Below are 27806 nucleotides of genomic sequence, written 5' to 3'. Positions count from 1 at the left end.
TGTCTGCAGAGAAATTATTGTGGGCAGCCACGAGTCTACCTTTTGCTTTGCAACACTGGATGTTTTGCACTTAGGGGAATTCTGAAGGTCTCAGAGTCACTGGGTCTGGTTCTCTAATGGGTGTCTTTCACACTCTTTCGAGTTCAGTGTGGAACCAGCCAGAGGGCGGAGGAAACCGCCAGGGCTCAAGGCATCGGCTCAGAAAGGCTGCTTAGCTGCGGACTCTCCGAGGCCGGCTTCCAGCCAGCGGTCAGCAAGCTTTCTGAAGGGGTAGTAGGTTAAGTCTTCATTTCTTCGCTCTGAATTAAGTTCTCCCGGCCACTTTGTGTAGACTGGGAGCCTCCAAGTGTGATGGGGGAATTGTGGTACCACACAAGGTAGCTGCTGGGAGGTGACGCCAAGGACAAGGCACGAGAGGAAACCGCTTTTCCCACGTCACCCTCCCCAGTCTGCCCAGGCCTGGACAGGGCGTCCTGCCTGGCGGCCTCCAGCAGCTGCTCCCAGGAGGGAGGCTGTGTACCACCCAACTCAGCACCGAGTCCAGCACTGCCAAAGGACGCGGGAGAATTTTCTCTTTTGCCTGAGGTGATTCTACTGGGGTGGGCTGGACTCAAAGTGGCATTCATCTCTACTAATGTGACATGTATGTGCACAAACACAGCTAAAGGCATACGCAGAGCGACACCGTTCCCTCTGCAACCCCGCTCCCCTGCTTCCGCTGTTCGGATAAAATAAGCAGGCTGAAATCCCTCACACTTTCCTGCTGTGTAATGCCAGGCCCCAAATTGATTCAGTATGGCCCAGCTTTCTATTTAGGACACAAATTGAAGCCTGTGGTTATGAGCACAGACTGGATCTGGGCTGCCCGGGCTATATCTTAGCTTCTCCAATTATTAGCTGTGTGACTTTGGGCCAGTGACTTACCCTCTCTGTGACTTGGTTTCCTCATCTTTAAATGGGGATTAGCAAACAGCATTGTTGTGAGGATTACACTAGTTCGATCATACATGTAAAAAGCTCAGGGCAGTGCTTGCCACCTGGAGAGTTGTATACAAACATGGCTCCTGTTATTTGCTGGTCATGTTCTCAAGCATGGCTGGTGTATCTAGAGAAAAGCTCATCACTAATACATCAAGAGCAAGATTTAAAAAAAATTATGTTGGCATATTTAACATTTTTGTACTAGCTGTGATGTTCTGGACCAGCTGCTTAATCTGCCCAAACCTCCTTTGCTTATGTGTATAATGGGAAATCAATGATACCTATGTCACAGTGTGAGGGTGTGAACAAAATGACACAGAACACACGGGGCTTGGCAATAAGAACTGGCTACACATTAGTTTGTTTCTCTTCTTTTTTCTCCCCCTTCCTGACTTTTTAAAGCAACAGGCTCTTTAAACTTGAGATATCAGTAATCTACAACCATGTTTGAAATTTCCTTTGTTTTGGGGCTTTATCCTTAGTCACAAATGTCACCCATGGCTTCTCTACAAATTGTCTTTGCGTCTGGAAGACACTTCCCTTACTTACTGCACACAAACCTGGCATACCCAAGCGCAAGGTTACTATTTCACGTCACTGCATCAGACACACGAGGGAACGCGGAGGGTACATGAGTGGTAAAGGCGACACTGGCCACAGACTCCTACCCCTGCCGTGACAGCTCCATGCCCTGCTCTCCAAACCTCCATTGTAAATTCCGGCTAGAAAACCTGCGGTCACCTGTAAAAGCTATTCCTAGTTGGGAAACCTTGCTGAAAATACCCTCTTCCTGATTTGATGTACAATTACTGTCATCTGCAGGGAGTTTAGTAATATCGGATATTTTGAGGGTTAGTAAAACCAGAAATTATTTAGAATTCTTGTTTTAGTGAGATTTGAAAAATCTAATCTTTTAGATGACTCAAAAAATGGTTTTTAAAAATCATAAGTATCTTAAATCTGTATTTACAGTCTAAAAATAACTTCAAATACATGGAATTCAAACTAAAATGATACTGGATTTTATCATCATTCTATAATTATATGAAATTATGCAAAAAGAGTCTATTGTATTTTAAATTGCCACTAACAATCGGGAAATTAAAAATATATGTATTTAAAATGCACAAAGCCAAAATCTATATAATACAGAGCCGTGTTTTTCTTTTAGCCTAGATGAAAACCTACATAGGAAGATGAAATGTGCTCCTGTCACAGTTGAGTGTTTAATGCAAACAGGATTTTGGCACCGGAAGGTTTCAATGCAAAGGGTAACATATAGCATAGTACTCAGTGATTAAAGGACTTACATTTCAGAAAGAAATGAATTTTTGTTCGATGTGCTCATTTGGTTGGCAACTCGTTTTAAAAACGTCTAATTGTAAGCCTTGATGTCAAAGACTGCCGCCTGGTGTCCCTTTGATGGGCCATATTGTGACACCTGGGGCTGAATACACAATATAAAAAATATGTACTAATTATTGTCTTATGTTGGGACTGCTTCTGTTCCTGATTCACTTGTTATTCCAAGCTCACCTAAATGAAAATAAATTTGTAAAAAAAGAATAATCCCCTTTCACCAGGCTTGCTTCATAATATGAGAGTCCATGGGGTTGAAAATATAACCCAGAAATATTGCTGAAAGAGAGAGAATTTCAGGTGATCCTTATGTTGGAGCTAGGATAAAGATAATTTGATTGAATAACATCATATATGTGATATCGATTTGGCGGTAATAAGAGATGGTGCAGATTGATAATAAAATCAATTCTGTTTCTCAAAACATCCAAGCCACAAATTTGATATACAAAAAGGCAAATCAGTGAATATGGGTAAAATTCATACAGAAGTAGTAAAGATAACAGATGTTTTCTCACAAAAAGCACATATAACAACCTTCTTTAACAGAAGTGGAATGTTTATACAAGTTCATGGCTGGGGAATGACCTAACAGGTCATTAATAACCTGTAATTTCCACAAGGAGAATGTGTACAGTTGTGACCAGCACCTGGACGTGGTCCTGTTACTTTGGACGGTTCGCCTGTGTGTAAATGTAGAAAGAATATACCTCAACGTACTCGGGAAACGGAGCTGCAACTAAGCAGCACAAACCTGGATAAGCCCTCTCTTGATTTTGCAATTTAGAACTGTTAAGGCTGGTGGAACCCAGCTGTTGGTTATTTATTTTTTCCTAAAATTTTCAAGCTACTCTTTAAAAAGTGGAATTTATTCCTTTTCTAGTCTTGTCATGCTTTTCAGAGTGTAACGGCCCTTCATCTCTTGGTGAGGATGTTGATGGTGATGGTTTGGCTTTCCTCCCCAGGCTGTGACGTGACAGTGAAGCTGCACGCAAGACCTACAAATAGGTCTGTTACAATCTGAGCTGAAGGTCAGCTGCAGGGATGTCAGCGGTGGGAAGCTAAGAAATGTCAAACTCCAGAAGTCTGAAAACCCAAGTACTCTGCTAAGTCCTATTGTTTCTGGTTTAATACTAAGCTAGTGAAGCCCGTAATTTTATTATTTTAATAATTATACATCTGCAGCAGCTTGGCTTAAATTCAGGCCACAGACGAAATTTTGGAAGTCTTCTCTCCACCCCAAGTCTTTCTGGAACCAACTGCGTAAGAGTTGTCAGCTTCAAAAAATTCCCACACCTCATAGCACTGCTCCAGGTGGGGTACTCTGAGCTGAGTTCAGTCCAGTGAAATAAAAATGCATGTAAGGGGCTGGCTCGATGGTGCAGTGGTTAAGTTTGCACACTCCAAGGTGGTGGCCTGGGGTTCACTGGTTCAGATCCTGGGCACGGACCTACACACCACTTATCAAGCCATGCTGTGGCAGACGTCCCACATATAAAATAGAGGAAGATGGGTAGAGATGTTAGCTCAGGGCCAATCTTCTTCAGCAAAAAGAGGATTGGCAGTGGATGTTAGCTCGGGGCTAATCTTCCTCAAAAAAAAAAAAGACTGTAAGGCAACTGGGAGTTTATACCCCACCACAGGCCAGACTGGCTTGAGGTCTTTAATGCTGGCATCTGGGAGATGCTCACAAGAGTCATTGTATGTTCTTTCTCACAACTCTTACCAAATTCCAAATGAACTGAATCATAAAAACCCCACTTTCCAGAATAACCCCCAGGGTGTACATCATAGGGTCTTAAGGCTTGCTCAGATATCTGCTGATATTATACAATGGCTCAGAACATTCTTCCCATTAATAACAGCCATCACCTTAACCCATACCTAGAACAGACAGGATTTTAGTGCCTGTCAAGTCCGGATTTAAAGTCAAGTGTGCTGCCAACCTGCAGCTCTGCAGGAGAGGAAAGCATCATTGGAAACAAGAGACTCTTACAAACACTAAAGAATGGGGACCAATGATACAGCACATCTTTTAATTCTACAAATGAGGAGAGAGTCAAACGGTTTATCCCCAAACCCCAAACTTCCACTGATGCCAGAGCAGCGGCTGGGACTCAGACGCGCTAACTTTGGGTGCCAGGCTCGGTGGTCCTAACAGTGGCTGGCCAAGGGAAAGGATGCCCCTCCGTCTGGGGAGAAGGGAACTTCTACGGAAGAAGCTTCAAGCCTTAGCTGAGTTTAGGGCCTAAGAACCTTGACGATTGCCCTTTAACTGATCATCCGCCGACAGCGGAAAAGGAAGTGCTTTTGAACTGAAGGACACACTGCTGTGCGTTTGTACCTTATGTTCCCAGCCTGCCATCTGAGTTACCTTGCCTTGAGCTGCAGCGCAAAGAACCCGAGAGAGGTAGTAATTAATTATAATTTGTTACAATTTAAAGATCACAAAAGAAATGCTGAAAACTGGCTTAGGAAAGCATTTTTCAGTGTGAGGGTATTAATGATGAATTCTCCTGAACCTTCAGTTGGTAATAGGTAAAATGTCAGAGACGGTGACAGTCAGTTAATTGCTAGCGCGATTCACAATGCCTAAGAATTGACAAGGCGGCTTTTGTAGCCCATTATCAAAGTGTCAACAATGATTATTGCCAATATAGTCATACAAATGCCAATGGCAGGGCAGCTGTTTGCTCTCGAATGGGTTCCAGGGAGAAGGTAATATGTTAAAAGGAATCTTCTTCTTGTGACCCTACGACTCCATTACCCAGGCTTTACTTTACCTAATAAACTCAGACGTGAGTTTGGAGAACTGTGCAGGACGATGAACGAAATGCATATCTGTGCAAATCCCCAGGACTCTCTCTCTCAAGAACACGGGCTTTCTCAAGAGTCAGGTCCAATCCCCCGGAAATCAAGTGAGTCCAGTTATGTTTTCTTTTACTCGCCCGGCTTCCCCGCTGAGTGGCTTGCTTGCTGGCAGCATGCTAAGACTGTCATTTGTAAAAAGCAGTCTGCTCAGCGATAATTACTAATTTGATGTCACACTGGAATCGCAGCGCAGCTGTGAAGAGATCGACCACCAGGGAGATTCGCATTTCTCTGTCTCATTTAGAGGGGGCTAAACTGCTGGAGCCATGAATGGGAGATGCCCTTCCATTAAAAAGGAAAGAATTAAAGACTAAAACAAGTCATAGCAGCTGTCAGAATTTGACAACGGTTTAAGAAAAAAAAGCACCGTTCTGCTCTTTTTTTTAGAAATTCAAGACATCCGTACGTGCATGTTCTGATACTTGTTGCCATGAAAGTGATTCCATCATTGCTGGAATAGAACTTCTTTATTCGCTTCAGTTCCAGCTTCATTATCATGCTAATACAAATCACACTAATTACGTGTCAAGCTGAAATCGAAGGGCTGGGACTTGTCTGCACCTATATCACTAGATATTTGAAATGACAGTTTTAAAACTTGTCATCAACAAGTTAAAAGTATGGGAAATTAAAACAGTTATAATGACTCGAAAGAAGAACTAAGAATTCAGATTACTAATTAAGCCATGTCAATGGAGATTCTCTGAGAAAATTGTTCTTTGCACTGTGACAATCATTTTGTAGAAAATATGGTTATGCAAGGATAGCAATGAACATAACATTCTTGCAAATCATTTGGTTTCATTTACAAAAGGCTAAAATGTAGAAAGTATATATTTTTAACCTTCTGCAAATATTTCTAACCAGAGGTAACAGTGATTGTTTTGATAATGTTTGTGGTTTTATTTGTAAAGACAAAGAATAGCATGTTTTTTGGAAGAGTCAAAAATATTAACTGATCATGGAAAGAAAACCTGAAAATGGACATAAAAAGGAAATTTTTTCTTTTTTCTTTTTTTTTTTTTTTGAGGAAGATTAGCTGTGAGCTAACATCCGCCGCCAATCCTCCTCTTTTTGCTGCGGGCGACTGGCCCTGAGCTAACATCTGTGCCCATCTCCCCCTATTTTATATGTGGGACGCCTGCCACAGCATGGCTTTACAAGTGGTGCATAGGTCCATGCCCAGCATTCGAACTGGTGAACCCCGGGCCACCGAAGCAGAGCGTGAACTTAACACTGCTCCACCGGGTGGCCCCCAAAGAAATTTTTCAGAACTTAAAAACCCAATGTTTTTAAGAGTTCAGTTCCATTAATACATTCCACTTATTTTTACGTATTACAGTTTAGTAAATGGCACCTCAGTTGTTGCCAGGTTACAATCAAATTGCCCTATCAGGGAGACATAATGCCCCATTACCAAGGCAGGCACAGCTCCAGCAATGACCAATTTTCATTACTTTTACATTCCATATCTTCAGGCTATCTCCTCTTGCCCTTCCCAGTGAGCATTTGTAATGCAGAGGGCCAGGTGGGGTGGCCTTTGGCCCTGCTCCTTCTGGAAGAAGAGCTGTCCTGCACGCCCAGCCCAGGAAGAAGCAGAGAGCACTGAACCCGTCCTCAGGGCAATCGTGGAGAGTGTTTTACTGTTTACATAGTGCAAGACACAGGAACACTGTTTTGTCAGTGTAGTGAAAGTTTCCTTGTTCCTCTTCATGATTCATGGGATTAATATAAATTTTTGATGATATGTCCTTTAAAAAAAGGAGAGAGAGAACTCCCAAACATTTAGAAGGCAGGACCACACAGTAGTTAGAAATGTGAGCTCCCGGCTGGAACCCTGGCCCCATCACATCCTAATTGTGGCCCCGTGGACAAGTTACTGAACCTGTCTATTACGTAACTTCATTTACTCAAAGGAAGCCGCCACAGCAGCTACCTCATAGGGTGGTTGTAAAGCTTACACGGCCAAATCCACGTAAAACTGAAAACAGTGGCTGCCATATAGAATACACTCAACAAAGGCCAGCTATTATACTTACCTTTCTAAATCCCAATACATCGAAATTAACAGTAAAAAAAAATAACCCCCTGAATAGGGTGAGGTTTTACCTCTGCCGCTGACTGAGATGCAGCATGGGAACTTAAGCTTCTGGGTCTCAATCTGTCACGTGTCAGGAAGGGAAACTGAACTCTGACCTCTCAAGGTCCCTCCCATTTCTGGCTTCTCTAAGCCCACCCCCAAAGGGAGATGTTTTGAGGAACAATAGGCACACATTCAATACAGGATAGAAGCATCCTAGCAGCATCCTCAGAAAAGTGGGTTTCCGTTAAACAAATTCTATAATTCTATGTCTTTTCACAGAAACCTACACCACTACAGGGCGAAACATTTTTGGAGAGGTGGGCGGTGGAACTGTGGCGATTGCCATGGGTTGGTTTCTGGAAAGTGTGTGGTCCTACAGGCAGAACAATGGAGGGAAAGATAAGGAACTGAATGGTCTGCTTCTGATGAAATATGACAGCTACAAGGACATCTTATACTCGTGGCTTTCCTTCATACGTGTCCTTGTTTGATGGATTCTGCTTCAGCAGCAACCACCCCTTTGGCTGTAACTGTCTTTCTTGGCATTGGTTACTGTCAGAGCAGACCAAGCCCTTGGTGATGTAACCTGAAGAAATCAAAATAAACAGAGGGGGGAGAAAAGGCCACCGGCGGTAGTCTCAAGGGACTTGGGAATGAACCAAAAACAGACGCACCAACATGGAGTAGTGGTGGATCACGTCCACAGTTTTCACTCGGGGGCTGGCTTCTTGTTATGATGCTGAAAAGTCTGTGTTGGCTCTTTAAATATCCACAGTGGGATTTTCTCCTAGGAGAAAATAATACTAAAGCTCTGAGCTTCTCAGGAACTAAAACTTAAATACCCACTTGAGTCTTTGGCGCCTGGAAGAAATGTTTAGTCACAGCAACATGGAAGTGGACTCTCCATCGTTTCTGCTTCTTTTGGCCAAAGTGGGTGCCTTCAGGGGGATGTATGTGGAGGTTGGAAGTGTAAAAATATATTCACTAATGCACAGTGAAAAGACAAACTGTCAGAGAAGAATCCACTGTGTCCTTTTCTCCTCCTACTTCTTAACCCACCATTGTCTGGGCTTCTGCTCCACCCATCGTCACTGACAAGGTCACCAGTGATTTCCCTGCTGACAAGTACAATGGATAATTCTCAGTCTTCATCCTCCCTGACCTTGCAGAAGCATCCAATTCTGGGAAAGCTCTCTTCCTCTGGTTTCTGGGATACTTCTAGAATGCAACTTTCATAAGAGTAGGAACATTGTTTGCTGAGGCGTTTCTCATTAATGGGTGGCAAAATGCCTGCTCATAACAGATGCTCAATAAATATTAGACCAAATGATCCAGACTTTCCTGGCTCATCTCCTGTCTCTTCAGCAGATCCTTTGCAGGACTCTCTTCCTTGACCCACTCCTTAAATGATGATGTTCTTCTGGGCTGGTTCTGGACATGCTTCTCTTCTACTCCATACACCCTTCCCGGGTGACCTCATCTACTTCCCTGTCTTTGCTGAGCATCCTTCCTATGAGGTTTCCACACCCTTTTTTCCAGCTGAAACACTCTCTACAGCCTCTCCTGCCTATTGGACATCTCTGTTCTGATGCCACATTGACATTCAAAGTACTCCTCCCACTCTGCTCCCATTTTCAGCCAGTGGAATCAACACCTACCCAAGTGTCCAAACCAGAAACCTGGGAGTCATCCTTAACCCTGCCCTCCCTCCACACACACTCCCTGGAACCATTCACCTCCCACACTCAATCTCCGAGTTCTGTGAATTCTTCTTCCCAAATCTCTCTATGATCCATCCTCTTCCATTATCCCAACTCAGGCCACCATCTCATCTGGGTTATTTCAACAGCACTTCCAACTGGTTCTGCTGACCTCTGCGGCTTCATCTCACCCTCCAGCTACAGCATCAAGCACGGCCCGCTCTGGGCCCTTGCACATGCTGCTCTTTCTCGCCTCTTCCCCTGGCTAACTCCTACTTATCCTTCAGGTTTCCAAACACCTCTTGCAGGAAGTCTTACCCTGACCCCACCAAGCCGGAGTTAGGTGCCCTCGCTACGTGCTCCCTGTGAAAATACTTATCACATGATGCTGTCATTCCCTATTTAACGTCTGTCTATGCTGCTAGATGTGTCTGTGTGGTTCACTATTTCAGCCCCTCACGCTAGGACAGTAACCATAAAGATGCTGACAAACACTTCTGAATGGATAAATAAAAGCAGATTGCCAACTGTGTAAAATTCCAATCAAAACTGAATGATATCATTCTAAAAGAATTTAATTTAAAAAACAAAAACAAAACGTTGAGCCTAGCTTTCAAATAGTCAAAAGAAGGCACTTCCCAAGGCGATGAGGAGGAATAACCGTGAGTACAGAGGTGCCTTCCAGACAAGCAAACATCAGTTTTGGTCAATTTATGTTTATATCCACAAAGCTACTTCCCAAACTTATTCAAAGTGATCCTTCAAGTTGAATCTGTTTATAATCTTGCATAAAAAACTAAATGTGGTTCAAATATTACCTAATGTCCAGTGACTCAGGAAAAGATAAAAAGATGTGGTCTCCTCATCTCTAATTCTTTAAGCAAAAAAACACTCTAATCGTATCTTAACATTTTATAGTTGGAAAGGAGTCTGAAGCTCATCTCAGCCAGCATTTTACAGGTGAAGTTGAAGCTCAGCAGCCTCCTTTTACAGGTGAGAAAACCGGGGCTCAGAGAGGCAAGAAATAATACGTATTCAGGCCACGCCTGGCTAGTTAGCGATACAGCAGGGCTGGGACCCTGTGGCTGAGCTGTACCTGCCTGTCTGCAACCTAAGTTGCTGCACAGGCAGTGATGTTTTCAAGACCATGTTGCATGTGAAGAATTTCTTTCAACCACACTTAAAACTAAGAACGATGTCATTATTCGACAAAGAGGGATGGGCCAGGTACTCCGAGGAAGAGAACTAAGGTGGAACACTTCTCAGTCCAATAATGTGTTTCTCACGGGTGCGCCAGCAGGAGAAACGGGAAGAACCCAGTGGTGGAAGTCAAGAAAGAATGAATGAGGGGGCGGCCCCATGGCCGAGCGGTCAAGTTCACACGCTCTGCTTTGGCGGCCCAGGGTTTCGCCAGTTCGGATCCTGGGCACGGACATGGCACCACTCATCAAGCCAGGCCGTGGCGGTGTCCCACACAGAAGCACTAAAGGGACTTACAACCAGGATATACAACTATGGACTGGGGCTTTGGGGAGGGAAAAAAACCTCCTTAAAAAAAAAAAGAATAAATGAAAATAAGAGGTCACACAGGCCGGCAGGACCGCGGTGAGGAATGTGTCAGGGGACTTACCTTTTCTTTGTCACTAGCTTCTCTAGCCACTGTGGAGCCCTGAAAAACACAGAAAAAATAATAAAAACATGCACACGCCAGGCATCGGGTTTCACACATTTAAAATAGGCAGACACTCCAGGGCAGAGCGCAGAAATAACTGCTCTGCTCTGGAGCCACATTCTGAGTGAGCGCTGTCCCCTCCCCAGTCACTAGCCTCCGCCCGCGCGTGAGCTGCTCCTCTGCAGGTGTCCTGTCCACTTGTCAACCACCCTCTCCCTGTCATGTCACCTGTGCGTCTTTTCCCTGGTTCTTGTCCCCCAGCTGGAAATCAGAGAACTTGACAATCATTGAACCATCACTTACTAAATATGGGATCAAAACCACACGCTCCTTGACTCAATTGCCAGAAACGGTTGGTCTTAGGGTCTTCGAGTGTGAAGTGGGCGGTCAGCTGGCCGCAGAGACCGCTGGGGTATTAAATGCCTCTTTTCCCACATTAGGTCCTCCAGATGGGGGCATGTCCTAGCCCTTTGATGGCCTCTCTCTCCTGTTCTGGGCTAGTGAGGACCATATCTTCCTCACTTACTATGAGTAAGACCTGGGGTGCTTCGCTGTGGAGATCCCTTCAAACACACATGTTCACTTGCCTCCCCTGTGCCAGGCCCTAGGCTGAGCACAGAGTGGAAGAAAACACAGTTCTTGATCTCGGCGGCTTCTACTCTACTGCACTGGTTTTCGAAACCCTGCCTCAGAGCTCTGGGGTTGTCTGAGGAGACCCGAGTCCGCCTCCGACAGGCGGCCTTTGGGTGGAGTTCAAGAAGAGAAACCTTCCTTTGTTTGGGGAAGATTTTAATGCAAAAGAAATGCTGAAAAACAAAGGCCAGTGAATTCCTAACTATGTCAATACAACAATGACTATTTATTCTTTGTGCTCCTCAGTGACCATCGCGGTGTCTCGCACAGCAATGCTTGGCGTTTGCTGAATAATGGTTGGAGAAGGATCACAGACCAATTTACTGCTCTCCCTTCCCCTCCAGCACTGGACACCCAAACCACGACTAAGTCAGCACAGAGATTCGTCTACCTGACCCGTCTTAAACAGACATTTATTGCCCTGGATACCGATCATTAACAGAACTTGCATGTGACGGAGAAAGGTCAAAGTAGCTTCTAGGATGGCCATTCTTAAATCAAAATTTTACTCTATGACCGTCTTCCATTCAAGCAGTTCAGGCATTGATTAGGATGTGTGGAACCTGTAATTCATAGATGAGGTGACTCGACTAAGGTGTCTGCTCGTATTGGGGAAGAGAGCCAAGACCAGGCCAGGGTCTCCCTCGGGTCAATTCTCCATCCCCCTGGCGCTCAGTATTCCCAGCTCTGGTGGATCCGAGAGGCACTGCTGCCAGCCCCGGGAAAATGTTCAGTTTCTTGGGGACGTGTTGGAGGAGCACAAAGATGACCCACCAAATAAACACGGATGATGTGAATTGTTCATGAAGGAAGACCTGTGGCCCGTTCCACAACCACAGCACACAACTATCACTTGCAATGGCCTGTTCCTCCCTTTAGGAATTCTTGAATACAGGCCAAAAATATTTTCCTTTACACACTGATTTCTAATGAGGAATGTTCCCAAATTAAAAAAAAACGAAACACCAAACTGGGGACATTTGTAATACTTGAGCACTGCCTATCCTACCAGAGGAAGAAAACATTTATTCCTCTTTGTATCTTTAACCAAGTTTTTGATCTGTGTGTGTGTTTTCCCTCCTCCAGTATAATTTACCCTGCTTCTGATTCTCAGTGAAGCTTCATCTCTATGTGAATGCAGATCATTAGCCTGGAAAAAACTCATCAAAGTTCAAATTAACTCAGAATAAAAAATTAAAACAAAAATAGGAAAGTAAGATTAGTAAGTCAAGGCCAAGAGTTTGAGCCATGAAATGATGCCAGATGTCCAGGTTCCATCACAATGGAAAGTTCTGGCAAGAACAGAATTTATTTATTCTACCAGCTAAAAAGGGAGATGAAATTATGAAGTTCAAGGCAAATTCAAAGTATAGTGACCAGTCTGTAAGTATAACTTACATCAAGATATGTTTACCAGATGCCTACTTGAACTAGGCACTATCTTAGGCATTTCAGGGGGGTAAACAAGAGAGTAAGACAAAAAATGTGCCTTTAAGTCACTTCCTCACTAGTAGAATGGATGAGACAACCACATTTCATTGACCAGTTCCCATATGCTATGCATTAGGCTGGACATGACGTCTACATATCTCGTTTAACCCTCACAATGACCCAACAAAGGCAGGTAAAATTATCCGTGTTTTACAGATGAAGAAACTCACTAGGTTCGGCAACTCACAGACTCCTAACTAGTAAGAAAACCAGGACATGTGGCTTCAGAGTTGAGGTTGCTCTGGCTTCTTACATGGGGGAGTCAGACCAGGGACCAGAGTCCTGTGATCCTCAGCAGAGGACACTGAGTAACACTGCAGAGGCTTTGTGAGAGAGATGGTGCTGGAAAAGAGGTACATACGGGGGCGGGGATTTCCACCAGGGAACAAAATGGCTACGACTCGGAGGCAGATAGAGCACAGCTGTATTTGGGAAGCTTATACGGTTTATCTGAACTCCAGAGGGTAGGAGATGAGCCTAGACCATTTTCCTTTCCTTAGACTAGCTTTTCTCAAAGCGTGATTTAGCACCCTGGGGTCCTAAGACCCTTTCAGGGGTCTGCAAAGTGAAACTTATCTTTATAGTAATGATGACACATCATTTGCCTTTTTCACTGTCTTGATATTCGCATGGCTACCGCAAAAGCAATGATGGGTAAAACTGTTGGCAGCTTACCACAAATCCAGCAGGGCACCAAATGATACTACTACTGTCATATATATATGAAATATATGTATATGAATGTCCTTGATGAAGCAATGAAATTATTAAATCTTGACCCTGGAGTACACATCGTGTCAATATTCTGTATGGAATTATGCACAACACACTTCTGTTTATAAAAAAGGAATGGCTAAAGAACAGTCATTTTTGTGATGGTTTGAGTTATGAGCTAAACTAGCTGCTTTTTTATGAAATAACATTTTTACTTGCAAGAATAACTGGCAATCTATGTTTATTCAGATCTGGGCATTTGGAAAATATTTGCTCAAAGATGAAGAAAGCTGCTGGGCTTGGCTATGTGCAGGGGGCTGCGTGCTGTCACTTCAGACAAAACAACTGACAGGACTTGTTGCCAATGGTAAAATTTGAGCTTTCGAGTGAAAATTAGAATTTTAAAAAACTTGTATCCATCACCTTGAGCTTGACAGCTTCTCAATACTCAGAGACTTTTCTGATAAGACTGGTGATGATATTAATGTGACTTCTTGATACAGTACACTCATGCGTCGCTAGATGATGGGGAATACGTTCTGACTGAGAAATGCGTCATTAAGCGATTCCGTCGTCGTATGAACATCACAGAGTGTATTGACCTAGATGGTATAGCCTACTGCACATCTAGCCTGTATGGTGCTAATCTTATGGAACTACCATCATACATGTGAGTCCATCATTGACGAAAATGTCGTTATGTGGGAATGACTATATAAAGAAATGTGTCAGTTATTTGGAAGAGCACATAACTCAGTGAACCCATCTGTTCCAAATGACCAAAGCATGATGCATTCAGGCAAATGCATGCAAAGAGACTAGCAGATTTTAATGATGCTGCATGGAAACTAAGCTTTGAGGAATTACCAGTTGTCAGGTTTTGGTATAATATCTAAGAATATCCACAAATTTCTGAAAAAGTTAAAACATCCTCCTCTCCTTTTCTAACTATATATTTGTGTAAGGTCTGATTTTCTCCATACACTTCAATCAAATAACAATTGCAACCGACTGACAGCAGAACCAGACAGGATATTCCAACTATCTCATTTTAAGTCAGACATTAAAGAGATCAGCAAAATGCAAAACATTGTCACCTGTCACTAAATTTTTTCATTTGGAAGATACTCTATTTTTCATAAAAGTATGCTAACATAATAGTAATATATAATAATTTTATTATTTTAAATTAAAATAAGTATTTAAAAATTTCTCATGTTAATTTCTAACATTGTAAATATCAGTAGACACAACCTAGATAAGCAAAAGCTTTTGGGGGTCTTCTTTTAAGAGTGTGAAGGAGTCAGATCAAAAAATTTGTGATCCACTGATGAAGACCAAAGTGGTTGGCAAACTTTTCTGAAAACAGTCAAGAGGATAAACGTTTTAAGCCTTGTGGTCCACAAGGGTCTCTGTAGTAACTACTCAACTCTGCCATTATAACATGAAGGCAGCATATGCAACACAGAAATAAGGTCATGGCCGTATTCCAATAAAACTTTATTTACGAATATGGCCAAGCTGGATTTGTCATGCAGGCAGGTCATAGCGTGCCAACTCCTAACTCGGACATTCTCCATCTAAGTCAGGGATCCTAGAAGGCTGACCATTTCATTACACTCTCACAATTTCCAGTGGAATGCTTCTTACTCAACGCCATTGAAACAGCCTGTCTCAGGGCCTGTTCCCTCTTCTAGAAATGTTCTTCTCTCAGCTCATTCCCTCACCTCCTTCAGGTCTGCTTCAGTGCCATCTTTCCAGTGAAACCTTACCTGACACCTTCTTTGAAACGGTATCCCTCCCCATCCTTTCCCTCCTTCACTTCTATCCATGGCACTTATCACTTCCTAATATGCTATAGGACTCACTTACCACTGTTACTTATTGTCTGTCTTTTCCCACCAGAGTGTCAGCTCCTTGAGCCTAGGTTTGGTCTGTTTTGCTTATCACACTATTCCCAGCACCTAAAACAGTGCTTGGTATGCAGTTGCTGTTTAATAAATACTCGTTGAATAAATCAGACATGATATCTGTGAAACGTTCAAGGGTGTTCTAGTAAAACCAGCAAGTAATCCTTGCTTACACACGAAGGAGTGTGCGGCTAGTTGCCTGGTGGCTTTAAGCTCTGGGCACCTCCTGAGCATTCAGCACAATCACAGTATTTACAATGTGGATGAACAAGCTTAATTATTTAATACAAATTAACAAAATCACTCTCACCTTTAAATCGTATTTCCTATATACAGACAAACGGTGGCTGAACACATTTCTTGTAACAATCACATAGATTTCAACTCCATCAACATTAAGCCGGTACATGCCCAAGAACTGGGGGAGGAGGGTGATCCCGTGACATTCCACTATGTACTGCATAAGAGAGAAAGAAAGAGGAAAAACAATGTTATCCAACCAAAAGGTGCTCATTCACATGCAAAATATAACTCTTCTGCCTCTGGTGTTCATATAAAGCGAAACTCTCGAACCATTAAGGTCCTTTTTGCAGAAAATGACCATGTTTGTATTATCTAACAAGCATCCGCATTGACCATATATACACAGATAAGAAAATTCACCTTTATCTCCAAAGAGATATTTTTTCGTAAGCTTCTCAACTAATTTGTAAAGTCAAAACTGGGATACAATTAATTGTGGAGAGAGCCCAGTGTTAGAAGCCGCAAGGGTTGAACTCTAGTTCTAGCTTTTCTATTTCTCACTGAGACAGGGATGTCTTGAGCCAAGATGCCCACCAGAAAAACGGCTGAAGGGCAGGTGCCCTACCACGGAGGGCTCGCTCCTCGCCAGACAGATGGGATTCTCTGGCCCCATGCTGGATTTCATCAAGTCCACTAGACAAGTCCCAGCTTTGACTCCACTGCCAATTAGCGTTGCAAAAATGCAACATGAGTCTATAGGTCTTTAAAGACCATACTCTAAAAGGCCACAAGATGGAGACACTTCTCCTTAAAAACCTATCTTTATAAAATGGGTCCCCCTGCACTTTACAAAGCAAAGTTAGATTTTCCTTTCTTTCCAATGAGGGAGAAAGAAGATTTCAAAAAACCTCTTTTATGTCCACGATATGTGTGTGAAATGTCTAAGCTATGGAACAGCATGAACAGTATGAATCCAAAATTGTAAAAATTGTATGCATTATGCATATTTACAAAAGAGAGGTGCCTGGAAGAATGGTGACCAAATGGTAATGGTGGAATTTGGGGGAACTTTGCCTTCTTCCTTTTTTTAAAAATTATACTGTTTGAATTTTTCTGTTTTACAATGAGCACTTTATAAAAATAAGAAAGTAATTAGAATGCACTTTCAAAATCTTTAGTGGTAAACACCGTCAATAAACAACTCTCATAATATTTGTCCATCTTAGGAGTTAAAAAGCCTTTAGCTTTTATCACTAAAAAAAAGATGAAAAGCATCTGTATGAGTTTCATTTTTGCCACCCAGAATTTTGGCAGATTTTAAGGACACTTCTGCCCTTTTTTTTTTTTTATCATACTGACCATACTTAAGCTACATATTTGAATTTGGTATATTTTCTGAGTAGAGTTTCACCTCAACTTGTTCTTAATTTGAGGTCAGATCAGTGAAACATTTTCTATTTCTCTCCTTTTGAAAAATAGTAAATTAACTTGAGTTTTGCTAATGGAAAACAGGTGGTAAAAAGTCCTTGGTTAAAAATAAAATGTCTCACAACTGATCTAAAGAAATAAAAAGTGTTATTGTCCCTCACCTCTGAAGAAAGATGGTTGGGTGGGCCTTAAAAACACAGAGGCTACGGGAGTCTACACTGCGTAAGCACAGTAGACAGAACGTAGGTTTGTGAGCCAGAAAGATGTGTGTATATATCCCGGTGCCTCGATTTACCAGCTGTGGGATCTTGGGCAACTTACTAAATCACTCATCATTTTACTTCCATTTTCTGGAAAATGAGCACCATAGTTTGTACTATGAAGGTTATTGTGAGGATTACAATAAAAGACATCAGAATTATACAATATCTGTGTACTGTACTATACTCTTCCTCCTACTGCAGATGACAGTAATAATAATTATTTTCATTCAAAACTCTGATAAGAAACGTTACTGCTACACCTATCTGCTTTGTGCTGCAAACCAACTCTCAGACGTGTTCTGGTGTCTATGCTGAGGGAGGCTCTCCAAGTATTTTGGTGGCTCACAGGACGTGCCCCCTGCCCTGGGGGGGACACACCAGTTTCAGTTTGGCCATTCAACTCCGCTTTGAGCTGGTCTGCTCAGATGATTCTCATCGTGGCCTATCTTTTCAAAGTCCTGCCAGTAAAAGAAGTCTCTTTGATGAAAGCCTGTGTAGAGGCCACAGGGTACCATGGAACAGACTGGATACTAATCATTATTCACGTTGATGAACATGTTAAAGAAACTTTCTAAATACTACACAGGAAATGGCTGACAAGCTTTTTTTTCCCCAAGGAAAAATACCCATACAGATAACATTCTACATTCCTCTATCTTTAAGATTAAATAAATTATTACATAGAAAAAATATAACAAATCAAGTCTCCTTCATCAGCAAGTTTCTACACGCACGCGTCCTCAAAGGCACGGCTCAACTCGGAGGCTCTTGGATGAACATCTTGAAAAACAGAGATTGAATAAACAGAAAACTCCTGAGTATTTGGGGCTGGCCCGGTGACGTAGTGGTTAAGTTCGTGCACTCTGCTTTGGCAGCCCAGGGTTTGTAGGTTCAGAACCCACGTGTGGACCTACACACCGCTCGTCAAGCCATGCTGTGGCAGTGTCCCACATACAAAATAGAGAAAGATTGGCACAGATGTTAGCTCAGGGCCAATCTTCCTCAAGCAAAAAGAGAAAGATTGGCACAGATGTTAGCTCAGGGCCAATCTTCCTCACCAAAACAAAACAAAACCCTGAGTATAGAAATATGTACAAATCCACAAACCTATTAAAATCTCTCACATTAGATTCCAGTACTGACAAGCAGCAGTTGGTGACAAAGGTTTAGAAAGCATTCAAGTGTCAAAAGTTTGCAGAAAAGAAAATTCTACCCATTCATTGAATTTCTAGGTGGGAACACTGGGAAAAGAATACACTGTTTCATTTTAGTAGAGGAACATTTCACTGGGTCTCTGAACACCAGGGGTGAGGGACCTCTGTACTGTAGCATATGTGTCACTGCAGGTAGGAGGTGACACAAAGAGGCCTGAATGCTAATCCTTTCAATTCTTCCCCAGCTGACCTGGGGAACGCTGTGCACAGACTCTAACACCAGTGGGCACATCTACAAGGACTCCGACCCGCACATACTGCTAGAGGTAATCCCACGACCAGGGAGATGGCCACAGCTCTGGCTGGGCTTTCAACACGACTCAGCCACATCACGCCGCTGGGAGCCCTCTTAGTCCAGCTCCACATTCACTAGCTGTGTGACCTTGGGGGAATTACTCAACCTCTCTGTGTCTCTGCATTTGGAGAAGGGGGTAACAATAGCACTTAGCACATAGGGTTTTGCGAAGACCATGAAGATCAGGGACATGGGAAAGAAGGGACTGCTGGTGACTCCAGCAGGAGCAAGAAGAAACCAAGGCCCTGGGGCAACGGGTGGATAAGGACAGAAGGAAAGGGTAAGGGAGGGAAACTTCCAAGAGCACCTGATATGTTCCTAAAATGCCCTCTGAGAAATACTCTCCATAGAATAAAGACTTCCCGAAAATGAATACGGGTGCATACACATATTTTTGTATGTGTGTACGTATTTGTTTATAAAGTGAGCAAATACTTTTGTAAATATAAAAGAAACACTAAAAAATTACATTTCTCACATGTCTTGATTTTAGGATCAGAACTCTGAGCATTCTTCCTTCAAGAACTTAAACATCATCGACAAATTAACAAAATAACGTAAATAAATGCTTCAAAAATAAGAGAAGATGTATTGGGGGCACTACAACAGCATGTCTTTCTTTAATAATCAATTATTTGGCATAAGCACCTTCCTTTTTTGAAAACATCCTCAGCATCTGTTAATTTCTTTTTAACATTGTTGATTTGATCGTAAGGCAATCTAAGCAATCTCTGCTTCCTCCCTTCTACATGTTTAATTTCTAGATTGCAGGAATGGAGAAATATCAATTTAATCCCGAGGGTCACTCTTTAAGAAAGGGACCAAGATTTCTTTCACTTTCAACCACTGCCTTGATGTGGCTACCAGGCTATCTACGCGCCCGCGCGCCCGCGAGAAGGACGGAATCAACACTGGTGTTCCCTGTCTGCCATGTTAATGTCTCTGTTTACAGACTCAACAGCTGCAGTGCCCTGGGGCAGCCTGGGAGATTCCCTTCTAGAAGTCAGACGAGTCTGCTGACTTCCCTCCGTCACCTGCAGCCACGCTCTTCCCTCACATCAACACAGAAGCTCTGTCTGGCACCTGGCGTGGCAGCTCAGGACGACACTCAGCGTTCATCTGAATAGGCACTGACTATTGACTCCCAAGTTTTTAAAAAGTGAACTTGGTAACCATCAATTCTCATTATGCTTACTATACAGAGCGATTCAGTCACAGTTATTCTTAGGGTCAGTGTCCAGATTCTCAGTGTTAAACTCACTGCATCATCTACGTTTGCATTTTAAAATGCTGCTTTTATTAAGTATTTTGCACTTTTGCATTTTCATAGCTGGACACCTCATGTCACCTCGCTCTGCTATTTATCATGCAGCAGCTTCTGTTTTTCTCAAGCATGTTCTCAGAAGCTTATATTTGCTCACAATGTTTTGTCTGTACCCTGTGTTTCCAACACTAAGAGATTTTACCTTTTTTTTTTTTTTAAGGAAGATTAGCCCTGAGTTAACAACCACCACCAATCGTCCTCTTTTTGTTGAGGAAGATTAGCCCTGAGCTAACATCCGTGCCCATCTTCCTCTACTTTATATGTGGGACGCCTGCCACAGCGTGGCTTGACAAGCGGTCCAATGGTCTGCACCCGGGATCAGAACCAGCGAACCCCGGGCCCTGAAGTAGAGCACGCGAACTTAACTGCTGCTCCACCGGGCCGGCCCCCAGATTTTACTTTTCTGTCTTTTTTTCAAAAAGCTACTTGTCAATGATTCCATGGTGTCATCAGCAAAACCAAATGTTCCCTCTTCATAAGTCTCCCTTAGAGCTTTTTCCTCTATAATCGTGGGCTTGTTAGAACGGTAATGCAATGATAAACTGATGTGGTGAGATCAGAATTTTAAAAACTTATGAAATCCAACAGCCACAAGACCTCAGTTTGCTTTGCTGTCAGACGCTCAACAAGAATAACAAGTATTATGAATCCCCAATTTGTTGCTTTTCTCATGCAAAATGAAATGCCATTAACAGATTCACAGCTGACTGAAGGTTTCAGCCGAGAGGACTCTAAGTGATGCACCGCAACAGATAAATATTTATATCTCCACAGGATGGTGTGAACCTGGGCGTTGGCTTTTGGAAATTGCTGTTATTATCATGTTTCTCCCTTTTTTTTAGAGGCTTGAAGTGACAATTTAATATAGCACCAAATTAATACTGCAGTGTAAAGTCTTGTTTCAGTTAATGTTTTTGAAAGGTTAAATTATCTGTGATCCTTATTTGTGCCTCTGGCTATGTTTACAGATCATTCCAACAACATACTCGACATAAAAGAAAGAAAGAGAGAGAGAGAGGAAGAAAGTCAGCCAGCCTGAAATTAAGGACTGCTTTGTTGTACACTGACCAAATAAATAAATAATTCAAACGTTCCTTGACTTGATGTTTTGGGAGAATGGTCTACAAGTGTCAGCTAATATAATTTATTTTGGTTTCGAATAGTTTTGAAGTCAAAAAAGAATGTAAGGGTGACTACATTGAAGCTAATGTAAATACAAAACTTTACTGCTTTTCTTAAACTTAATAAAACCAGATTTAAAAGGAACAAACACTCCTCTGGACTGTTTATAAACATTCTTAGTACTGAGATAACAAAGATATACCCGAATGCAAACACTGATGTCCCTAATCCTGTTTGTTACACTATAATAAAGACCCAGAAGTAACAGTGTCATCAAAGATGAAATGACTCTGTAAAACATACTCTATCATAAGTACATGTGGCGTTTACTCATTGACTACAATGAATATGCAGAACGGGGTGATAACCTTTGAGAGGCTCTGCCGCCCAGCTGTGGCGTGCGGTCCACAGCCTTCAGTGGGGACCTCCTTCTGGGTCTGCCTTTCTGTCCCTTTGGCCCAACACGGGAGCTTCCGGGCAAGGACTCCAGTGTGCCCCACCAGGTTGGCTGTGGCCTGGTGGGCCTGGTTGGCAGTTCGACTTCTCCCTCTGTCCAATGCTACTTCTTTCCTCTTCCCTACATAGGCTTTGGTCTCTAATCAAGTCTTGAGCCCAAACTGTGCATGGGCTTCTGCTTGTACAAGTCACTCCGCTGCGAGTCAGCAGACACAAGAGGCAACAAGCTCCGGCCAGGAACTGTAGAGCTTAGGGCTACTGGAAGTAGAATTTAAACACAAAACTTTAATGCAAAAATGCTTAAAGAAATAAAGGATGCGATTTCAGAGATGAGCACATAACAAGAAACTCTGAGGAATGAATTGGCAGGTTTTTAAAAATGGATCTTCTAGAAGGAAAAATATGATTAATAAAATAAAAAATCATTGAATAGGTGAGACAACAGATTAGAATAGTTGAAGAGAGAATCAGGACTGCGACTAATGAGGAAATGACGCAGAATCGAGCAGAGATGTTTGGAGAAGGAAAACGGCAAAGAAAAGTTAAGTGACATGGAGGCCAGAAACAGAACGTCAAATATATAGCTGTTGGAGAAGCTATATAGAGAAGGAGAGATCGGAGGACACAGGCGAGGTATACTGACAAAAGGACGACAGAATTTCCAGAAACTGGAGAAAAACTGTAGCAGAAAATGCGTGCTGGTGAGGCGGCTGGGGACCCCCCTGGAAACCTGGGGAACAAATGACAAGGACGCTGGGACAGAGGGCTCCAAAGGTGCCCTTAGCAAGCGGTGACTCCCTGTCTGCAAAGTGGACCCTGGAGATGGCAAACACCTTCCTGACATTTCTAAGAGAAAAGCAAGAAATGTGTCTCCAGCTTCTGACAGCAGAGAGTCCCTGTGGGGACCTCACCTGTAGTCACACAGTCCTATGGTACTTAGAGACTTAAAACTTGAACGTACTTGTCAAATTTCAGCTGACCTCTCCTCCAGATAGGGAACAAAAAAGCCAAATGTTTCTCCTGTTCTAGAACACAGGGACTGCCCTGCTTCTTACAGGACTTCATCAGCATCACCTGGGAGCGTGAGAGAAATGCAGCATCTCACATGCACCCCAGATCTACCGAGTCAGAATCTGCGTTTTCACAGGATGCTTGGGTGTTCTGTCTATAATCAAAGTTTGAGAAGCACTGATGGACGGTGTAATTTTTTCCTCTTTCAGCACCACACTCCCAATTTTTTTTTTTTTTTGCTTGAGGAGGATTAGCCCTGAGCTAACATCTGTGCCAGTCTTCTTCTACTTTGTATGTGGTATGTCTCCACAGCATGGCTGATGAGTGGAGTAGGTCTGCGCCTGGGATCAAAACCTGCAAACCCGGGCCACTGAAGCAGAGCGCATGGAACTTTAACAACTCAGCCACAGGGCTGGCCCCCCACACTCCCGATTTTTTAATTTTAATTTTTGGCTTTTATGGTGCCTATTTTCTCAAGTCTTCCTCTATTCGTGGCTCATTCTTCAAATGATAATGCCAACACCACAGTCCCTCATGGGAGGATAAAAAGGTGTACTCCAAGGAGGGTCCAAAAAAGTCAAGTGTTCACCCTAAAATCGTTTACTGAAATTTGAGGTACCAGCTAGCTTATTCAATAAGGAGTTCAGAATTTTAGCCATAACTTCTAGATTCAGCTAAAATTAACTCATCGTCTCCCAAATACAAAGGATAAGAAAGGATTTTTAAGTTACTTTATCAATTTTATTGATTTATGAATTCAGGCACTTTGAAATAAAAGAACAAATAAATTTAAACCCTGTATTTCAAATACCTCAAACATATTCTTAATGTCACTTTCTTAAGGCATTTCTTCATCATCTACATTGTAACTTGTTCTCACTCCTGAAACTTCTAAAATTTTACTGATGTTGACTCTTAATTTTAATTAAGCCTGAAGCTACATGATACCCACACACCCAAGGAATTCAGGTCAGTGGGAAAAAAATCAGTCAACTGAGGAGAAATAAGAAATTTATGTAGTGTCTTGCTCATTTTTTCCTTTGTGAATGCTCTTCTGACATTGTCTAGCTAATCAGTTGATAACCATCATTTATAAGACCTGAGTTTGTTCTAGCCTAGCAGAAATTTGAAGAAAAGGGTATTTACACCAAAACATTAAGTTGCTTTCCCAACTATAAGAAAGAGAAAAACCAAATAAAGGAAAAGAGACTTATAAACGTTTGCTCTGCTTCATATGAATTTTCTGTTGGTCTGAGAGATGATGTCGTCCTTTTTTGGTACAGAATGGAAATAAGGGTAGGATTTGGGTAGCACATACAGACTAAGGCAAGATGCTGGGGCTTGGGACAAAAATCTAACCCCTTACGGTTCGAATCTTCCTAATTCTGCGTCAGTGCCACGCACCCAGAAACCAGGCCCCCTAGTGGATTGAAAGAGTTCACGATTTCAACACTGGGAGGCAGGAAACGGAGTAGAACAGTATTTAATGATCTTATTCAATCATTTATACAGCACTTATCATAGCCCGACACCATTCTGAGCAGATTATAAATGTCAGTTCACTTAATTAGCACAACATCGAATGAAGGAGGGACCAGCATCCAACTTTTATAGATGGAGAAGCAGGTGTAGAGAGGTTAGGTAGCCTGCCCAAGGTCACACAGCTGGTCAGGGGCACTGAGATTTGAAGGCCTCAGCCAGCTCCAGCATCCATGCTAGGAACCACCTCCCACACCGCACCGCGGGTGGGGTTGGCTCTCAGAAAACTAACCACAGGGAGAATTTATTCAAATATCTAGCAATGTGCCACTTCCCCAGAGGCTGGGACTGTGGTAATTTTAACCTTCCAGAATATACCTGCAGCTGGATATATTTCATTAAAACAAAAAACAATGAAAGAGAAGGAAACAGAGAAGTCAAAGGGCCATCGGGTAACCAAAGCTGCCAGAAAGTCCAACCAGTTGACTCCATAAGAGACGCCCTGAGGGCCTGTCCCATCCTTTGATACGCCATTGGAACAAGACTGATTACCTGTGCAGACAGGGCAGTTCAGAAGCACAGGAAATCAGAAGGCCAAAGCAACAAAGAGCAAAACTGACAGCCACCACCAAAGCAGGAGACAGAAAACTTATAAGACAAGAAATAAATCCTAAAAGTAATCAGGCCTATTGAAAATAGGAAGAAAAGGTCTAATATCCACCTCAATGCCTCTGAGCATCACTGACTGCAACAGAGGATGACAAAGCTGGGAAGGACCACTCCTGATTACAGACGGCGAGGCCTGCGTCTGATCGCATGGAATAGCTACACCCGAGGATGCACAAGGCTGAGCACACCGCTGTGTAACACTCATCAACACCTTGTTTGAAAGCAGCCCTATGAGAAGAGAAGCCTGCAGAACATTCAAAACCCGCCTGGTAGAAACCAGACTGGCGGAGCACAGGGGAGCCGGGGAGCCGGGGCGCCGGGCAGCCTCCCTGGGCGCAACTGCATTGACTCAACGCAAATGATATGTTAGTGTGGTTTCAGCAGCCCATAGTCATGATTTTCTTTCAAAGTTCTATGAGATTCTTGGGTGTTACATGGCTGGCTGCAAGGATGATGTTTATCTGTCACATGTCCTCTCTGTGGAGCAGGCCAGAGAGGCACCCCGTCTGATCTTAGCACCAATAACAGTAACATTCCTCCTTAACAGCTGGCTCATTTGGCTTTTCAGGCAAGGAGCTGTGTAACTGGCTTATTCAAGTTTCCTTTTCCAGGGGCCAGCCTGGTGGAACAGTGCTTAAGTGCGCACGTTATGCTTCGGCGACCCAGGGTTCACTGGTTCGCATCCCGGATTCAGACATGGCATCGCTTGGCAAGCCATGCAGTGGCAGGTGTCCCACATATAAAAAGTGGAGGAAGATGGGCACGGATGTTAGCTCAGGGTCAGTCCTCCTCAGCAAAAAGAGGAGGATTGCCAGCAGATGTTAGCTCAGGGTTAATCTTCCTCAAAAAAAAAAATGTTTCCCTTTCCAGTTTGGCTACTAGGACACTGGGGTCGAACAAGTGGCCCTCCACGTAGCCAGCATGCCCGTCACCAGGACAGGACGTTTTAGGCTCATTCCAGGCTCCATTTTGTGTCATCATCCACGCCTCCCTTTTCTTCCATTTATTCTATCTCGTATTTCAGACTTTGAAGACCACCTTACATCCTTTCTGGAATTAGACCAAGAGGACATACATCAAGAGATGAATGAATGAAGGAGATGCAGATGGGGAAAGTGAGGTTCAGAGGAACCAGCTCATAACAAGCTAGAATCTGTGTCTCCTGACTTCCGACTTAGTGTCCTTTAAATAAATTGTATTGATAATGGTGATTCTCAATCAGAAAGACCCTTTAAATTGTATTTAAAATAATATTTCTAAAAAGAAAGAAAAACACAGATGTTGGTCAAATGAGACATCTCTGGATAAAGAACACCAAGAAAATCACTATTTTGTGTAGTTGAAAAGAAAGGAGCTCTTTAGTACTAAGAAAGCCCTGAAGCATGTCAACAGGCTTATTTTGATCCCCAATGTACTTCATGTAATACTGATGTTACATCACATCTGCATGTTAGGTTACAGTAACTACCCCAGAGAAAGCATCTCAAACTGTGACTTCCGCAAAGTCAAAAAATTCTGAACGCGGGGCTGGCACCGTGGCCGAGTGGTTAAGTTTGCGCGCTCCGCTGCAGGCGGCCCAGTGTTTCGTTGGTTCGAATCCTGGGCGCGGACATGGCACTGCTCATCAGACCACGCTGAGGCAGCGTCCCACATGCCGCAACTAGAAGAACCCACAACGAAGAATACACAACTATGTACCAGGGGGCTTTGGGGAGAAAAAGGAAAAAATAAAATCTTAAAAAAAAAAAAATTCTGAACGCAAAGCTGTCATCAAGAAGTTGACATATGAATACAGTCACATTGTATTAGAATGGTATGATAGCCATTTATCAGAATAACATGTCTTCATCAGTCACTGAGGTATCACTTTGCTTTGCAAGTTCTGAAACAATTTAAAGAAAGTATAAAAAGAATGCGTAAGTATGACATTAAGTGCCAGAGGGAAAGAATGAAACAGCAGACAGTCCAAAAGGCACGTGGTTAAAAGCTGCATCCTGTAATTCAATTCATTCAGAAGCCGGTGCCTTGGGGTGCTCACCCTCACAGGCACCAACCGGCACAGTAACATTTCCTTTGTAAGACACAATAGCGTAAGTCCTGCAGAACAAATCGCAAAAGGAAGAGATGTTATGAAAGATTTATTCGATGTTAAACGAATTTACAGGCTGACTGATGTTTTTAGAAAACAAATTAGGGGAAGTCCCGAGTTTCCAGAAACAGAATATAGCTCAAAGACCTTTACAGACTTCGCTGCAGGCAAAAACGCAATTGATCACCTTGCAAAATCTGGAGGAATAAGTAACTGTCAAGAAATAATCCAGGATGTTAGAGAGTAAAGCATGACCGCGAAGAAGGAAGCTGACTGTCAGACATCTCCGAGCTCACAAACCCAAACGGGCAGTGCCTTCAAAGCACCACTTTGAGAGGCCGATACTTAATAATGCGCTTGTTTAAACACTCTGAGAACCCTTTAGTTAACCTTTGGTGAAGGCAGTCCGGGTCCTCAGCACTTTATTTTGAATATCCTCTGCGACAGTCAATCTTCACCTCTGAGGGGGATTCAGAGCTATTTAGGTAAAAAAACGAAGCAGGACTTGAAAAGCATGTGCGCGCATGTGCATGTTAGCGCATGTGGTTTAAACATCAGTCCATAAGACGATTCCTGCGACGTTGCAAGCAATGGTCCTATTCATGCCATAAGACTACAATGTCTCAAGATGACCCGTTGTTACTGATTATTTGTACAACTTGACGATGACGACGACCACCACCACGTACTGACCGCCTCCATGTGTGGCAGACACTGTGCTAAGTAAGTACCCGGCTACAGTCTCCCGATTAATCTTCAGGACTCCATAGCTGGGTGGTGTTATTCTCTCCATGGCATA

General features: G+C 42.9%; 1 protein-coding gene across 1 annotated transcript in view; it reads right to left on the bottom strand.

Annotated features, from left to right (window-relative positions):
• The window catches only part of PIP4K2A (phosphatidylinositol-5-phosphate 4-kinase type 2 alpha), a 164742-nt gene that overhangs the window by 19582 nt on the left and 117354 nt on the right, over positions 1 to 27806 (bottom strand). Inside the window, exons 5-6 of the mRNA XM_046679480.1 lie at positions 15725 to 15871; positions 10625 to 10663 (exon numbers count right to left, since the gene is read on the bottom strand). Of these exons, the coding sequence (XP_046535436.1) occupies positions 10625 to 10663; positions 15725 to 15871 (186 nt within the window). The remainder of the gene's footprint in view (positions 1 to 10624; positions 10664 to 15724; positions 15872 to 27806) is intronic.

Source organism: Equus quagga, chromosome 12, assembly GCF_021613505.1.
Source record: "Equus quagga isolate Etosha38 chromosome 12, UCLA_HA_Equagga_1.0, whole genome shotgun sequence".
NCBI lineage: Eukaryota > Metazoa > Chordata > Mammalia > Perissodactyla > Equidae > Equus > Equus quagga.
The sequence above is the reverse complement of the archived record's forward strand: the minus strand, read 5'-3'. Positions and strand labels throughout refer to the sequence as shown.